Source organism: Bos grunniens, chromosome 8, assembly GCF_055505025.1.
Source record: "Bos grunniens cultivar Pamir isolate PY7600 chromosome 8, Bosgru_T2T1.0, whole genome shotgun sequence".
Classification (NCBI taxonomy): Eukaryota; Metazoa; Chordata; class Mammalia; order Artiodactyla; family Bovidae; genus Bos; species Bos grunniens.
This window is the reverse complement of record NC_141172.1, coordinates 76,737,698-76,756,063: the sequence shown is the minus strand read 5'-3', so window position 1 is coordinate 76,756,063 and position 18,366 is coordinate 76,737,698. Positions and strand designations below refer to the sequence as shown.

Below are 18,366 nucleotides of genomic sequence, written 5' to 3'. Positions count from 1 at the left end.
GATTTGACGGCCTCAAGCTTTGCTATCTTCACTCACTCCTATCACTCATTCCAGCACGATGGTCCCCTCTGAGGGGTATGCTGTCATTTCCATTTTGATGCTGGGAGCTGTGGTATGTACCCCAGAGTACACTCAGATGGAAGAACCCTGCTCTCTTGATTGGAGTCCCAACCCAGACTAGATTTTCACACATATATGCCAAGTCCAAAGATTCCCTGGAAATATGACCAGGATTTGGGACGTAATCCACCAGTGGCAAGCCCAGCAGAGGCAGGTGTGCAAGGGCTCCACAGAGGCCGAAAGCACTCCTATGTTTCTATGGGTGCCAAAATCTCTAGAAAACTCTTTCAGTTTTGTTCCATTAATAAAGAATTCTGAGTTATTCACATGCAAATGCCTCTAAGTGAAATAATCTATTTTTACACTTAAGTCACTTAACAACACAAGCTGGAAGACATAATTTATATTGCACGATATACTATGGTTAAAATACCTGTTTTAAAGGAAACCTCTAATTATTTTTCTGCTTTTTTGATTACTTTTAGATCATGATGCTGGAGATGGAGTTCAGAACCCAGAAAAAGCCGGCATGGTTTCAGAAGAATTAAAATGGGCATCCAGAACTGAAAGTATGAAATTAAGTGGAAGGGAAAGACCATTAGACAGTTCCACAAGCAGTTTAAGAACACAACCAAATCCTCAGAAGCTCTGGGAAGATGGCCCAGAATTAGCTCCAATGTATAGCTCTGTAGCACCCACTAGTGGGCATTTGTTAAGCAATGAGGACAAAACCGAAATAGATGAAAATCAGTTTACAAAATCTAACAGTCGACCATCATCCCACATTCAGCCAGTCGGAAATGTGGGACAGCTGCATGGTGTCACACCTGTAAAGTTGTGTCGCAAAGAGTTACGCCAGATTTCTGCCTTGGAACTATCATTACGACGTTCCAATCTTGGAGTTGCGGTTGGATCTATGACTGCTGATTCCCTTGAAGTAGCTAGGAAAGTGAGTGACTTAAAAACTTAGGCATTTGATAAGAAAAACTTTAATTTAGAAGATGTGTAAAATTCCTTTTTCTAACCTGTTAAAAAAGTTTAAGTTCACTAGCTCTTCTCTCAGGATAAAGAAGGGGAGGAAGGAATCCTTTTGTATACTGTGAATGTGTGTTTTCTTCCAAGATTTGTTTGCTCTAAATATTATTATATAATATAAACTTCAGTTTGGAATTAAGAACTAAATACTGATTTGCCCAACAAATACAGTTTGTACATTTTCATATTTTTCAATCACAGAAAATATCCCATTTTACTATTTTGTTACTTATGTTATTTTTGTTACTTTTCCAAACTTTCACTTGTAAAATAAAGCTTTTTCTTAAACTAATTAATGTTTGAGTGGAACAGCAGCAAAACCACCCTGATTTACGGAAATCTGCTCTGTTAGAGTAACGCACTTTCTTACTGACTCCAATTTTTCTTATCTGATGCTGCTAATTTTTTCTTTTGTTCTTTCCTCGGTTGCTATCAACGCTGACCATCTTACCTGGCACCCAAACTGTTGCCCTGTGCTCAAAGACTTCTAATTTCTAGCCCCTAGGGAGTAGGATTCCTTGGTCCCACTGGTAAAAACCAGTTCTTATAGGAAAAGAAAATCAAACGAAAACTAACTTCTAAATTGGTGAATAGTTTTTATATCTCTAAAGTATGGTATTAAAAATAATTTAAATTATGGATTAAATAGATTTCTGTGGACTTACCTGGGAATGGAACCATAATATATAATATCAGCCAATTAGAAACTGCTTTATCCAGCAAATTTACAAACAAAGTTAGAAATTTTATTTGTAACAGGGACTATTTGAAGCCAGACTGGTTTTAAGCCAGGTTTTGTTTTTTTTTTTTTTTTGCCTTTGTTCGTATGATATATACTTAATATATACCATATATAATGTGTGATATATGTGTATTGTTTTGCTAAGTTATGTCCAACTCTTTTGTGACCCAATGGACTGTAGCCCACCAGGTTCCATTGTCCATGAGATTTCTAGGCAAGAATACTGGAGGGGTTGCCATTTCCTTCTCCAGGGGATCTTCCTGACCCAGGGATTGAACCCACATTTCCTGCACTGGCAGGCAGAATCTTTACCACTGAGCCACAGAGAAGCCTGATATGTGTATAAAATGGCACAAGGCCAGGTCTTAAAAAAGCATATCAATCATATATTTAATAAGTACAGGTTTATTAATGAAGGTCTTAATTTTAAATTCCTTATAAGATTAATATTTAGAAATAATTCATATAAGAATGTATTTTGACTTTGGAATTCTACTGCCTGCCCAAGAAATTGACACATACTTGTTTTACCTGTGGAAATATAAATGCATTTTCTAAAAGCCAGCTCACTAACAAAACAATAAAATTTATATTAAACCAGCAATGAGTAGATTTAATAATACAAGTGTGAACTGACTTCTAAATAACAAATATATAATTTTTCCCCTTTTTGTTTAAACATATATCCTTTATATGCTATGATGGATTTCATGTAAATACTCAAACACACATATGTTAAGAATGTCCTGAATAATATATTCTAGGAATGAAACTTCTGTCTTTCTATTTAGTCAGTGCACTTACAAAAGAAAAAAAAAAATTTAAGGCACCTCCCCAAAAGCAAGTACAATTTTTCTTACATATACCGCTAATAAATTTTACTCTTATTTCACATGCTGTCCTTAAGTCTGAACATTTTGTCATTGTGTTTGCCTTTTTGGATGTGTATGAAATATGTGGGGGGTTTTTTGTTCATTATATTTTTTCCACCTATAACAGCGTTTGGAAAGAAACATATTTGCCTCCATAAAGTACAAGTTCCTTCCCTAACTCCAGAGTGTTGTAGATAATGGAGTTGGAGAACTCTGTGAATATGGGAACCGTGAGTAGCAAGAACATCAATCAGTGAAGGTGCTTTTGTGCTTTAATGTTTGTTTTCTTTTACTAATGTTTTTTCCCCCTTAGTTCTTCATATCTTCATGAAGTCAGGGTCCAAGAAGTCAGCAAAAAAAAAAAAAAAAAATATATATATATATATATATATATATGATCTTCTGTAATGTGGACTTGATTGCCATTGGCTTGTTTGTAACAGCCCAGGTCAATAAAGTGATAAATGCTAATTTAAGGATGGGCGTCTTATATTTTAAAACAAAGGGTCTTATACAGAGTCTTAGAATGAATTGCTAAGGGGTCAAGTCCTTAATGGGATTTTGGTTCTGTAGGCACAAATTCTTACACATTAAATGACATGACATATGTCATTAAAGTATGACATGTTTTGCTCTTTCATTTATTTCCTTAGGCACATACTTAAGATTTTTATAAAACACTGGAGTATTAATAATGAAAGTTCATTGTCCACTCATGTACATAATTCCTCTCTCAACTTCACTGGAATCTTTTAAAGTACTCATGTGTATTTCACATTTATAGATATACCAGGCTCCCTTGACTAGTACTGATAAAACATTTATATTTTCAAAAATTGAGAGTGAAGCTGAGTGAGATCCTTCCATGATAAATACTTCAAATGCATTGGGTATGCAGTATTTTGAGCTCATCTGGGCAGTAGTGTTCAAAGAGTGTGTATGGGAGCATCAGTCTAATGGGAGAAGTATTTTATTGCTGTCATTGTTTCCCTGATGCTGATAATAAAAAAGTAGACTGACTTTTAATAAGTTTTATTGGTTTTAAATTCTCTCCAAATAATGCACCCCTCAGTGCTTGCAACAGGGGTGCCTACTTCCATTCCTTGCTTTGGAATGCAGAGCATGCATGACACCACATACTGGAGTAGTGTTTGACTTTTATAATGCTATTTCCATTTTGACCCCAACAGTACCCCAATGTGGCAGTAATTAGAACGAGAAATTATAAAAAGAAAGCTCGGCAAAACTTGATATTTAGTATTGGCTTTTGATATTTTACATAGTTCTTACTTGTCCCTTTTTAATATCTCTTTTCCTAGGAATTTCCACGGTGCATCAACAGAATAGCCAATAACAGAATCCCAAAGAATAGCCACTATTTGAAATGCTAGCAGTGTAATTTAATTGAACCCAAATATATTGACTTAGATTTAGGTATTGGTTTCTGTTAGTAAATTATTATACAACACACTACTACTGAGTTACCTCTGTACTACCTGAAGAGAAAAATACAACAATCTCACACTTTGTTATAATGAGCAAGATCCTTATATGCCCAAGGAACAAAACCATTCACAACAGAAGACTAGAAAACTAAACATTTAAAAATACTTGTGATTAAAGCAGAACAAAAGTAATATATCAATGAAGTGAAATAATACTTGCACACTGTATTATTGTGTTTTCAAGCTTATTACAGTATATGTTGTTTAGTCACTAAGTCATGTCCCACTCTTGTGATCCTATGGACTACAGCCCTCCAGGCTCCTCTGTCCATGGGATTTCCCAGGCAAAAATATTGGAGTGGATTGCCATTTCTTTCTCCAGCAGATCTTCCCAACCCAAGGATAGAACTTGCATCTCCTGCATTGCAGGCAGATTCTTTTACCACTGAGCCACCAGGGAAAGCAAAATATGATTTCTCAAGTCCAAAGTGGTAAATATTGTGCGAAATTATTTGATTTGAGAGATATCTTAAAAGAAATACTTCTTGGGAATTCCCTGGCAGTCCAGTGGTTAGGACTCCATGCTCTCACTGCCAAGGACCTGGATTTGATCCCTAGTCAAGGAACTAAAATCTCTCAAGCCTTTCAGCGTAGCCAAAAAAAAAAAAAAAAGAACCACTTTTTGAACCTTACCCCAAGTAACAACAAAATATAGGTAAATTATAGCTTACTTACCCCTCACTCCCCACAGAGTTCCAGGATTCAAAAAGCTCTGATAAAAACAGGAGAAAAAAGAGCTTTATTTTAAAGCATTCCATAGGCCAGCAAGGAATTTTCAGAAATATTTTGAGAGAATATATTTTATCTCTCTTGCAACAACACAAATTTTTAACTTCAATCATGGGCTATCTCTAAATAAACCCTGAAGAATACTCAAGTTGGTACTGAATTTGCCATTTGAAAATAGACACATCCCGGTTTTTACACCAATTCCTCTTATGAATACTGTTTATTCAGGATTATGTGAAAAGACACTCTAGCCAGAATCTGAATGGAAATTGTGGAGCCATTCAATAGAGAATTATAAGAAACATTATTTTGGATAAATTTTGTCAGCCATAACAAACTGAAGACTAGGACTTAGATGATTACCACCAAAGAACCACAAATAGTATCCCAAAGCAAGCACTGGAGGCAGAATTTACAGAATTCATCTTCATAAAACAATACTTAACCATTTTGCTTAATTTTTCTCTGCTAAAATATCCCTAAATTTTCTACTGAAAAGCTTCCATTCGTGATTACAAACCATCAGCTATTAGCCTTCCTTGAGAGACTGAACTTATTTTTGTTTGTGGCCTGCAGTGGTGTATCACTGCAGTATCCACCCAGAAAAGGAGTGAGGAATTAATCTGAACTCAGCTGACTGATAATTTTGGTAATTTATAAGTATTAAAATTGTAAGATTAGGCAGCATTTGAATTGTTCCATTAGAACCCTGGGACTAGACTAAGCCTGTTTTACAGAACATTTTCCCAGCCAGCACTGGGAGTCCCTTGGCTGTAAGATGACCAGAACACGATCAGAGTGATACAGGTTATAATCTTATTAATGGAGTACATTAAATAAATATATTTTCTAAAGCACCAAATAGACTTTTTTTTTTTTTTAGAAAAGGCAATTTATGAGTCGCTCCTTACATTTAAAATCAAAATCTTTTTTTTTCAAATGCAACTCTATTTAATAAATGGGGAGCAAAACTACTATTTTTACTATATGTAAATAGCCTGTTGCTTTATCAATTAAATATATAAAAGCCCTTTGAAGACTAAAGCATATATGTTTATGGTATAATTATTAGGTTTTCCATAGAGCTGACTATCAAAATGGAATAACTTTAGGACAAATGTGGTTGTTTATATTAAATATTTTAAACTCTCAGAGGTTTAATTATATATGTTAGCAATAGCAGAAGTAACTATTCTGTGGAAAATTTTGTGTGAATTCTATTCTCACAAGAAAATATTTTAAAGATTTGGCTGTCTATTTTTATAGGCCTAAGAAGTAGTTCTTATGGGCTCCCCTGGTAGCTCAGACAGTAAAGAATCCACCTGCAATGTGGGAGACCTGGGTTCAATCCCTGAATTGAGAAGATCCCCTGGAGGAGGGCGTGGCAACCCACTCCAGTATTCTTGACTAGAGAATCCCCATGGACAGAGGATCCTGACAGGCTACAGTTCATGGGGTCGCAAAGAATCGGACACAACTGAGCGACTAAGCACAGCACAAGAAGTAGTTCATGACTATTTCTTTGATTTATGAACAAAAAATATGGTTTTTTTCTGGGTTTTTAGCCACCAGTTTTGGGCTATTTGTTACTTATTTCTTTAGTAACAATTACATTTTTGAGTTATTGATGATCTCTCTGGCTAGAAAATAACTTCCTTAAGCTGAAAAGTCTGCCTTCCATTTGGTAAATATTTTAAGCTCAATTTTTCACTCTGGGAAACTGAAGAAGTTAATTTTTTGGTACGTGAATAAGTATGTGATCAAATTAACAGCAAAGTCAGGCTTTTGAGGGATTGATACTCTTAGCTACTATATACGAGAAGTATATTAAAATTAAATCTGACATTACCAATGGTGAACTTCTCTGTTAATATCCTGAGGAAAGTTCATTTCCCTTCATTTGCAAGTATCTGCGCCAATGTTAAGGAATATTTTGTCTCTAATTTGATCAAAGCACCCATAACCTGTGCAGCCAAGTAGTCAAAGAGAAGGCCAAGACTTTAAGAGTAATGGAACCTACAATCAGAAGTATTCCAGTGGATTGTGAACAAATAAATCAGAGGGGAAGAATACTAACATATGCTTTTCCTGAAAGAGTTACCTTCAGTGGGTACTGAGGTCCTCTTAGTAAGGTTTATTACAAAAAAATCTATTACAAAGATTATTACTACATCTCACTAGTCACTGAGAAGGGAAACAAGATGTAAGGACCTGAATATGTGACTTTAATTGGCCAGGCTTGTGCTTAGTCGCTCAGCTGTGTCCTCTCTTGCGCCAGGCTATAGCAAACCAAAACACCCTTCAGAACCAGGCCAGTACCCCAGGGTTTAGTTCTCATGTTAGGGAAGAATCTATGCCTTTCTCAAAGGGTGGGTGAGCTGATAAAGTGACTCATATTCTGAAAACATCACAAAAGCATCTACAGACAACAGAGGGAAATTTTCTGTAGATATTTAATTTATAAGCATTTTCCCTGCTGTATGTTTTCTATTAACCTTTTATTATTGAGGATAGAACTGGGAACTAAAAGTTCTATCACTCAAGGTAGTTACATTCTGGTGACAACATTCTGTGGAGGAAACAAAGCAGAGTAAGGGAACAGAATCAAGGACGATTTTTTTTTTTTTAATATGGAAATTGTTTCTGAGTTAGGCAAACACACAAAGTTGTGAAAACTAGATGTAAGCTCACTGATTTAAAGGTTGCTTTTCAATTGACCTAATTCGTGCATGCTCAAAAGGGGCAAGTATCATAAACTGCATCTGAACAAAAATCACATCTAGCCAGTTTTTGTGGGAGGGGCAGCACACTGACTGATTTTGCTGAGCCATTTTGTCCTTTCATAAACAGGAAACTGTTCTAGATCTAGTCTTTGATCTCTACAGTTGCTTAGGACTTATTTCAAATTCAGGATCACATTTCACTTAAAAATTTTAAAATAGATATGTAATTTATGTAACATAAAATTTACTATTTTAAAGTACATAATTAAGTAATTTTTAGCATATTCACTATGTTGTGCATCCTTACTAATTCCAGAACATTTTCATCATGCCCAGAAGAAAGTATCTATTAGCAATCAGCTCTAATTTCTGTTTTTCCCCACCCTGATTCTGGGAAAGATTGAGGGCAGGAGAAGGGGGTGACAGAGGATGAGATGGTTGGATGGCATCACTGACTCAATGCACATGAGTTTGAGCAAACTCAGGGAGACAGTGAAGAATACGGAAGCCTGATGTGCTGCAGTTCATGGGTCACAAAGAGTCAGAGACGAATGAGCGACTGAATAACCACCATCCCCTGGCAACCACTAACCTCTTTCTCTCTGTGGAATTGCCTATTTTTGACATTTCATGTATCCTTTAGCATATGACTTCTTTCCTTAGGGTGTTTTCAAGATTCATTCATGTAGCCTAAAACAGTGTTTCATTCTTTTTTGTGACTGAATAGTAATCCATTGTGTGGATATACCACAACTATGTTTAGCCATTCACGCCTCGATGGACATTTGTATTGTTTCTTTTTGCTATTATGAATAACATGCTATGGAATGCTATAAACATCTGTATACAAGTTTTTATGTGAGTATGTTTTCAGTTCTCTTGGTTATATGCTTAAGAGTGGAATTTCTGATTCATGTGGTAATTCTATGTTTACCTTTTGAAGAGACTGAAAAACTGTTTTCCACAGCAACTGCACCATTTTACATTCCCACTAGCAGTTACAGTGGGTTCCAGTTTTTCCATTTTCAGCAACACTTGTTATTGTCTGTCTTCTTATTTTAGCCATCCTAGTGAATGTGAAGTGGTATCTCACTGTGGTTTTGAGTTACATTTTTCTAATGAATAATGATTTTTTTTTCATGTGTTGATTGGACATTTGTTTATGTTCTTTGGAGAAATGTCTATTCAAACCCTTTGCCCATTTAAAATTGAGCTGTGTTTTCAGTGTTGTAAGAGCTCTTTATATATTCTAGATATAAGTCCCTTATCACATATATGACTTGAAAATATTTTCTCCAATTCTATGTTGCCTTTTTACTTCCTTGATGGTCTCCTTTGCATTGCTGAAGTTTTTTCTTTTGATGAAATTCTATTTATTTTCTTCTTTTGGTGGTTTGTGCTTTAGTTATCATATCTAAGAAACCACTGCCTAATTCAATATCACACAGATTTATACTCATCTTTCCTTCTAAGAGTTTTATTGTTTTAGTTATTACCTTTATGCCTTGGGTCCATTTTGAATTAATTTTTATATATGGTGTGAGGTCCAGGTCCAACTTCATTCTTTTGCATGTGGATATCAAGTTGTCTCAGCACCATTTATTGAAAAAAACTATCTTTAATTTATTGAGTTATCTTAGCACCCTTGTTAAAAACCAGTTGACCATACATGTTTGAGTTGTTTATGGCCTCTTGATTCTATTCCATTGGTTTGTGTCCTTATGCCAAGACCACACTTGTTTACTGTAGCTTTGCAGTAAATTTTGAACTTGGGAAGTATCAGTCTACCAGCTTTGTTCTTTTTCAATACTGTTTTGGCTATTGGGGGGTCCCTTGAGTTTGAACATAAATTTAGGGACAGCTTATCCATTTCTGCAAAAAAGGCCTGTTGTAATTTTGATAGGAAGTACATTGAATCAGTTGCCATATGTGGAGAGTATTGAGATCTTAACAATATTAAGTTTTCCAATCCCTAAACATGGTCTATCTTTCATTTATTTAGATCTTCTTCAGTGTCTTTCAACCATGTTTTGTAGTTTTCAGTGTGCAAGTCTTACCCTTCTTTGGCTAAATTTATTCCTAAATATTTTATTCTTTTTGATGCTATTTTAAGTGGGCTTGTTTTCTTTATTTCAATTTCAGATTTTTCATTGATAGTGTGTAGAAATATGACTAATTTTTCTATATTGATCACAATTTGTGGCAAATAGTAAATTTGGGTTAGAAACACATGAATCAAGGAACTTAGGTAATGTTCACCCATAAACTGACTTAATGAGCAGAAATCCAACTTATTGTTGTTGATGATAACTTTTTAACTGATTATTTTAAGATTATTCCTTCAAGTACTACTTCTGTTTTTCTTATTGCTAGGTGAGGAGTGAGTGGTAAGAGCATAGAGCACAGGCAGGTAATTTGGCTTTTGCTGTCTATAGTCTCAGGTCATTCACATGTATTTTTCCTATTTAAGTAAAACACCAAAGGAACAATCCTCAGCACCTTGTCTCTCTGTATCATGAGGATACGTTCTATTTATTCCTCAGTGCTATATATTGTAAAGATTAATGGTGATACAGAGAAAGCTAATTTATTCAACTGATTTCTATGTTCTAGGTCTTATGCTAAGTGCTAAGTGCTAAAGAAAACTCAAGGATCAAACCTGAGTCTCCTGTGTCTCCTGCATTGCAAGCAGATTCTTTAACCACTGAGCCATTGGGGAAGCCCAAAGAAAACATAGTTTGATAAATCACAAATCCATCCACCAAGGGGCACATAGTCTGCTGAGTAAAGACAGTAACATTTTGACCATTTGAATGCATAAAGGAGCATGACACTGTAGTGACATACAAGAGAGTTAAAGGCCAGGTTTCTATTTTAATGGGGTTCACAATCTAAAGGAGAATATAATGGCTCTGGTAAAAAAAATATAGAGAGAGGGCACAATGGGAATATGGACAAAGGGCTTTTAACTTTCAAGGGTAAGGGAAGGCGTCCCTAAGAAGCTGCCTGTTGTATGTGGACAAGTTGGCTTTTAGAAGGTATAAGAACAGGAGGAATAGCATTTTAGACCAAGAAACCTCACTGCAAAGGCTAAGACATGATCATATACTCAGGGAACTGTAAGCAGAGAAGTAATTGTCCTAGTATATTGGAGACTCCAAATAAGGGTCTGCTGAGTGACTGAATTTAGCACTGGATGTAAGAGATGGCTGGAGCTGAGGATAGGAAGGTGGCTGAAATCACTGAAGGACCATACCAAAGAACTGAAAGGCTATGGAAAGCCTGTTGCATTTATTCTGTGCAGTTTACACAGCAATTGGACTGGTTTAATTTGCTGCCCAAAATCTTTTTTCTTTAGACAATACAGATGATGTACAAAATACCAGAAGAGAGTTTAAAACCCATTTAGTTCAGTTCAGTTGCTCAGTCATGTCCGACTCTTTGCAACCCCATGAACCACAGCACGCCAGGCCTCACTGTCCCATCACTAACTCCCGGAGTCCACCCAAACCCATGTCCATTGTGTCGGTGATGCCATCCAACCATCTCATCCTCTGTCGTCCCTTTCTCCTCCTGCCCTCAATCTTTCTCAGCATTAGAGTCTTTTCCAATTAGTCAGCTCTCCGCATGAGGTGGCCAAAGTATTGGAGATTCAGCTTCAACGTCAGTCCCTCCAATGAACACCCAGGACTGATCTCCTTTAGGATGGACTGGTTGGATCTCCTTGCAGTCCAAGGGACTCTCAAGAGTCTTATCCAACACCAAAGTTCAAAAGCATCAATTCCTTGGCACTCAGCTTTCTTTATAGTCCAACTTTCACATCCATCCATGACTACTGGAAAAACCATAGCCTTGACTAGATGGACCTTTGTTGGCAAATTTAATGTCTCTGCTTTTTAATATCCTGTCTAGGTTGGTCATAACTTTCCCTCCAAGGAGCAAGCATCTTTTAGTTTCATGACTGCAATCACCATCTGCAGTGAGTGTAGAACTAATTATTTGCAAATAACTAATAGGTGATATCTATGTCTATATTTATATATTACATTGATTCCAAGCAAAGCTCCTGAGGAAAATACATTTTGGGGGGTCTAGTGTGAGAGAGGGTATTTTAAAAATTATATTTGAAGTATAAAATAGCCTTTCATGACACAATTCCATATTCATGTAGGTCATTTTTCAAGTTAGTGACATTTGACTTCATATAAATAGTACACTATAAATAACACCACAGTAAGGGCAAGGGAAAAAGGTAGCTGAGTCAAAATACTATCAAAGCCATATTAACATTTCAGTTTTGTAGCGGGCAGTGTGAAGGTGGAATGAGAAAGTTTAGCCTTTAGTGCTTTGATTTATTTAATTCTCCTGGAAAAGGTATTTTTTAAAAGTATTAATCAGGAGTAGTTCTACTCACAATCTTAGTATTACTGTAGGATGATTCATGATCAGACAATTAAACTAACTGAATTAAAAACAATAAAACTACCACCTTTCCCTCGTCTTGCTTGGCATTAATTTTTTCTTAAAGAAATGTAATTTTAATTTTTTCAATGTGACAGTGATACGGTTTGAGTCATATAATTACAAGGTTCATACAAGAAACAGAAGGCCCTGTTTCATTGGCCATCACTCTGATGCCCGCTTCCCAAAGGAGACTGCTGTCCTCCTATTTAACTCCATGTTTCTAAAGAGCATCCTTCGACTGCCATGTCTTAGTTGTTCCATTTTAGCCATTTTATGCCATTTCCTAATTTCCCAGTATACATATATCATATTGTTCAGTGTTTACTCTATATGTTTAACCCCTATTTTATACATTGTCCACCGCATCCCATGTTCTGTCAGTCAAGAGAGGTTAGTAATGCTGCATTAACAAACTACCACAAAAACCTCGGTGGCCTACAAGAGTAAAGGGTAACTTCTCATGTATACTGCACGTCAGCAGCAGGCCAGCTGCAGTTCACGCTAGAGTGTCAGCACCTGGGACTCTGACGGCCAGAGACAGCCTCTAACACGTGTCTACCTTGTGGCAGGCTAAGAGACAGGGCTCTAATGCTTCTGCCCCAAAGTGACACATTCACCTGTGATCCTATTTCCTTAGTTACCATAATTCACACTGCCAGGTCTGACATCAGTGGGTAGGGAAGTATAATTCTCCTCCAGGGAAGTAACATCAGGTATTCTCAAACAGTCATACGGTCCACCACACTTGTTTTTTTTTCCTCTGGAATTTATAGTCCCTTCTTTCCTGGGTTGCTTAGTTTTCTCTAGATGTATCACCATTTCATCTATGTTCCACCAGAGCTGTGAAACATAAGGTTCAAACACGTTAGGAAACTGATCATGGTGTGTGGGGGGCTTCGGTTGCCACTGCTTTGTTTTTTTCTCTTGGAGACATCCCTCCTGGAGCCCTCCATTCTCTGTGTCAGAGCAGATGGTTTGTGCTCCAGGTTGGCTCCACAGTTGTCATCCTCGAACTTCCCTTCACCTTTATCTCAGAAATTCTCCCTGCTTTCTCCTTTGCTGGTGCTCCTGGTTAAGAGGAAAACCAGGTAGGTTTTCTTGGTTTATGCCCTTATTTTGATGAGGTACCTCTCCGTGGGGCTTCCCAGGTGGTGCTAGTGGTAAAGAACCCTACCGCCAATGCAGGGGACGTAAGAGATGCGGGTTTGATCCTTGTGCTGGGAAGGTCCCCTAGAGGAGGGCAAGGCAACCCATTCCAATATTCTTGGCTGGAGAATTCCACGGACAGAGGAGTACAGTCCATAGGGTCACAAAGAGTGGGACATGACTGAAGCAACTTGGCACACACCTCTCTCTAGTAGATTCCTGAGCACACGCAAGGAAAATTTTTGCTTTGACATCTTTTTCTGCTCCCTGCATTGGTTCTATTTCCTTTCTTTTCTTTTTTCTTCTTTCCTTTGTTCTCTGCCTCTCTCTCTGCCTTTCTCTATTTTTCTTTCTTTCTCCTGTTTGTTCATTTCAGGCTCTTTCATGTAAAGAGGTGTCTTCAAATAGCTGGAGACCCTTGACTCCACCCATGTTTAAGAATGAGATGATTAAAAGTTGATGAAAGTCTCTGCAGGTGGGACTAAGACTTGTCTACTGTCGGGCTTCACTGTAAAGAGGTGAAGAGCCACATTCTCCATTCTCAATTATCAGTATTTGTGTGCCTTTTCTTGTGACCTGTTGGTTCTCCACCCAGAGGAAGCTTCTAATTCCCTGACAGTATCACAGCATGAATCTGAATTTGGAAAAGAAACTGGTGGGGGTGGGGTGATGGGAATATGTCTCCTAATTCAATATGCACAACTTCATTTAATTCTGCTTTTCTAAGGCGTGAGTCACTCCTGCCCTCAGCTCTGCCTGGTATCCAGAGGAGTTCTGAGTCAAACCCTCCAGAAAGCAAACTTCCTGAATGCAGAGTTAAGGCAGCAGGGAGTGGATATAGGGACTGGGGGTAAGAAGGATCCCACTGTTCTTCACAATAATACATAATACAAAACTCATAATATATTCTCATTTTCAGGCCCAGTCTACTGCTTTCAGAGGTGGGGGCAGCTCTAGTTTCAGAGCCTTTCCAGGGTCTGGGATGTGAAAAGGTTCACCTTGGCTGGCTCAAACCCCTCCCAAAAGCTTAGGTACTAAATTTCTCAGTTTGGGTAAACTAGTTATCACTCATCCATCTGTTTCCATGTTCCTAAGTTTGTTGACATCCTTCTTCAGCAGGGATCTCTTTTCCTGTTTGCTTTGTCTTTATGGGTTTATACCTTTTTAAAAATCCCTTCTCTTAAAAAAAATAAAATCCCTTCTCTTTCATTATAATGAGGTATCTGTAGTGAGAAAAGAAAAATGTGTGATAATGAACCACGTTTAACCAGAAGTCTCCTTACCATTAACATCATAGATGTAATGAACATCTTTTCTAAGTAAGAAAAGTCCAAGTATGACTATAGGCAGTTCTATAAGACTTAGATATAAGTATAATAAAACACCTAAATTTTATTGAATGCTTAATATGTGCTAAATGGTCCTTTAAAAAAAATTTTTTTTGGCTGTGCTGTACAGCATGCAGGATCCTAGTTCCCTAATCAGGGGTCACATCTGTGCCCCCTGCATTGGAAGCATGAAGTCTTAACCACTAGACCACCAGGGAAATCCCTAAACCGTCTTTTAAATGCTTATTTGTATTATATATATATATATATATATTAATATTTTATCTTCACAATAACCCTGAGATGGATTCTGTGATTCAACGCCTAGCAGTCTGACTCCAGAGCACCTATGCTATATAATGTGGTACATCATTTCTAAACTACAGGAAATCTTATTTTCAACTTGTCAGGTCTCTGGTCAATCCATACTTATTGGTAACTTAAGCTATAGCTGAGGTTTTTCTCATAGACAGCACATTATTTGTTGTGGCAAGGCTAGCATCACTTTCAAAGTGTCTATTTGAAGATACATGTTGGGGGTAGAAGAGAGTAATTTATGACAAATTCTAAAGCAGAGTCATTTAAACTGGGAATCCTGGCATGTGTTTATTTTATAATACAGACAGATGGGCCTTTCCTCTTAAAGAAAGCAGTTACCGTCTGTAATCTGAGGGGTCAAAGAGAAGCAATTACAAATCCCACATTAGTAACACAACACTAAAACGCTTGGGTAAACAAAACATAACTGCCAGAGTTTAATATCTTAAAGCACTGATGGCCTTGAACACCCTAACTCAGAGAATTCAGCTCTTCATTCCTTGTAGATTTTTGGACAAGGTTCACTAGCACTCTCTCCAAGGCTACTCATACTCCAACTCCATTGTCACTTCTGCAGATAATTGTTTGCAATATATAGATATATCTTTGAAATCCTTACTGCCTCTCAATTCCTTGACCTCTCTTGGAATGATCTTTGCCCTCTGCTATCTCAGGTACCCACTTTTACGGTCATTCCCTATACCTTGTCATTACTTCTAATTTTAATTTCAAGCTAACTACTCTCCAACCCATCTCTTCTTTTTTCAGGTCATTCTCTATGGTACCTAAACTCCAGCAATTCTTCAACCTGATGAGAAATACATTCCACTCACTCTCCCACCTTTTCACAGTTCCCCATCGCTCTCAGTTCTCCACCTTTCCCTCCCAAATCCTTCCTTCTTACCATGTCTGAAATTGGAATGCCTCTTTTGCATCTACCTTCAACTACCCTTTGCCCATTTCTCCCCATCATACTTGTCTGACCAAATCTCAGGCCTGGGCAATCGGACTGCCTAGTCAGTGCCTACACATGAGCAACCAAATCTGGCTGGAGAAAAAAGTGCAATCATACTGCTTATTTCATGACTGTAGCCTACCAGGCTCCTTTGTCCATGGAATTCTCCAAGCAAGAATACTGGATTGGTAGCCATTCCCTTCTCCAGGGTATCTTCCTGACCCAGGGATCAACCCTGGGTCTCCTGCACTATAGGCAGATTCTTTACTGTCTAAGTCACCAGGGAAGCCCTCACTATACTGACTGATCTCATTACAGATTCATGTGGGCCCTTAGTAGTGCCCGGAAACCTTACCGTGCTTCTCTCAATTCCCTCTCCCACACTTACAGACTAGTATTTCACCTCTCTTCCTCTCCCTCTCCCCCACTAACCCCTCTCCCTACTTTCAGTTAATAACTATACGAACCAGAATATGCTAAACTGCTGTAACAAACAAAAATGTTATAGCTCCCACTCAATAGAAATTTGTATCTTGCTCAAATAATAATCCAGAGTGGGTATTCCAGGTCAATGGGCAACTCTTCTTCATCTCTACACCTTCTTTCTTACTGCCAATCCCAGGGTCTTGTAGTCATCTGCATAATCTAGCTGGCAGGAAGGAAAAAACGAATGAAGGAGGCATAGTGGCCTGGAAGTAGCCCACATCATCTTTGCTCACATTCCAGTAGCAATAACTTCACATTTGACCATACCCAACTGAAAGAAAGCCTGAGAAAAAAAGTCTCTGTGCCCAGGAAGAATGAGAGCATACACTGTGATGGACAAATAGCAGTCTCCTAAAATGATGTTGTTTCTTATTTCACTGAGAAAATAGAAGCAACTAGAAAAGAATGTCTGCTTTGTCTCGCTATCAAATCCACAAGCCTACTTCAGGATGTCCCATACATATGGAGACTGGAGGGATTATATTTCCAGGCTGTTCCCAAAGGGGCGGTGTCCAAGCTTTCAGAACAACATGGTCATAATGACTACATCACCTAATCACAAATTCAAACATACCTTCTTTCCTGGTGCTTCTTTCACCTCTGTGGTTTTGGATGTTGTGATCAACACTTCTTCCTGCCCCTGTCTTTGTGAAACTCCAATGTATCTTGCTTTGGTGATTCTGTGTTACTCTGGTTCTCCTCCCACTTCCTCCTCTCTTTCTTTGTTGACTTCTCTATCTAGACGAAATCCCTTCTTTATTTGTTGGCTTTTCTCGTCCAGGTCTGAGCTTCTTAAACTTCAAGGTGATACAATCACTCGGGGTTCTTGTTAAATCAAAGACCCGATTCAGCAGGTCTGAGATTCCACCTTTCCAGCAAACCTCCTGGTGATGCCAGTGCTGCTGGGCCATTGACCACAAGGTTCTAAAGATGATGTTCTCCAAGATTCTGTCCTTTGTTCTCTTCTCTCACAGTGTTATCACTGCTAGGCTGAACTTCCCAAACTATCTTCTAGTTCAACCCTCTTTCCCTTACTTCAAAAAATTACATCTAACTTCTTAGTTGTCTACCTCTATTTGACTGACTCAACTTTTCAGACCTTTAAATGTCCAAGTCTAAACTGATCTCTCAAAAAGTAGTTCCTGTTCCTACTGATAATTGTCTTTTTTCTTTTTTTCTATCTTCTATAATTATCTCCAAACTCAAACCCTCCAATACCTTTTATTTTTCTCTTTCTCCTTCATGCATGTTATGCTATCCCCTCTTACTGGAAAACCAATGAATCAATGACCAAATTCTGTAGATTCTGCTTCCACATTACCTTTTAGCCAAGCTCTTTTAAAAATTTCTCCTGCCTTTACCTTTTAGTCCAGATTTATCAATACCTTTTACCTGGCCTATTCCAAGTTTATCTGACCATTGTCCCACCTCTAATTTCTGTATCCAGTTACAGAGAGGTGAAAGCAAAGCAAATCAAAGCTTTTAAACCTCCAATCTTTTATTTATTTTTAACTTCTTTTGTATTGGGGTATAGCTGATTAACAATGTTGTGATACTTTCAGGTGAACGAGGAAGGGATTCAGCCATATATATACGTGTATCCACTTTTTCCCAAACCCCGCTCCCCTCCAGGCTGTCACATAACATTAAGTAGAGTTTCATGTGCTACACACTAGGTCCCTGTTGTAAACCTCCAATCTTTTAAACCACGAAAACTAAGTAATGTTTAAATACAAATTCTTCCACTTAGCATTCCAGGCCCCATTCTCCTCGCTGTCTGCCACTTCTCAACATGCCCTAGAATGTTACCATTTGCTTTTCCCTAACACGACTTTCACTGATTCACCTTCACATATGTTCTCATGTTATCTCTTCTTGTTGTAAAACCATCCCTATCTCCTTCAAGGTCAATCCCAAATGCCTTTTCCTCCTTACTGCCTTTCTTTCCTCGTTCCCAGACAGGTCTGAGCAGTTCCCTGATATTCTGCAGTACTCTGTATTTT

General features: G+C 37.7%; 1 protein-coding gene and 1 long non-coding RNA gene across 30 annotated transcripts in view; one reads left to right on the top strand and one right to left on the bottom strand.

Moving 5' to 3' along the window:
* KIF27 (kinesin family member 27) overlaps nt 1-1,387 on the top strand; it is a 92,730-nt gene extending 91,343 nt beyond the window's left edge. For 28 of the 29 annotated variants that reach the window (XR_015170148.1, XR_015170141.1, XR_015170144.1 and 25 more), the window contains one exon: nt 546-1,387. Coding sequence is in view for 20 of the 29 variants with exons in the window: in XM_086416810.1 (XP_086272936.1) it covers nt 546-1,030 (485 nt within the window). In the remaining 9 variants the exon portion in view is untranslated. The remainder of the gene's footprint in view (nt 1-545) is intronic. The other variant, XR_015170139.1, reaches the window with a different exon arrangement.
* LOC147367497 (uncharacterized) lies at nt 1,001-17,306 on the bottom strand. The gene is made up of 2 exons (XR_015170152.1): nt 16,938-17,306; nt 1,001-4,926 (listed from the first exon to the last, which is right to left on the bottom strand). It is a non-coding gene; the product is annotated as an uncharacterized LOC147367497 (long non-coding RNA).
* Between the last annotated feature and the right edge of the window lie 1,060 nt (nt 17,307-18,366).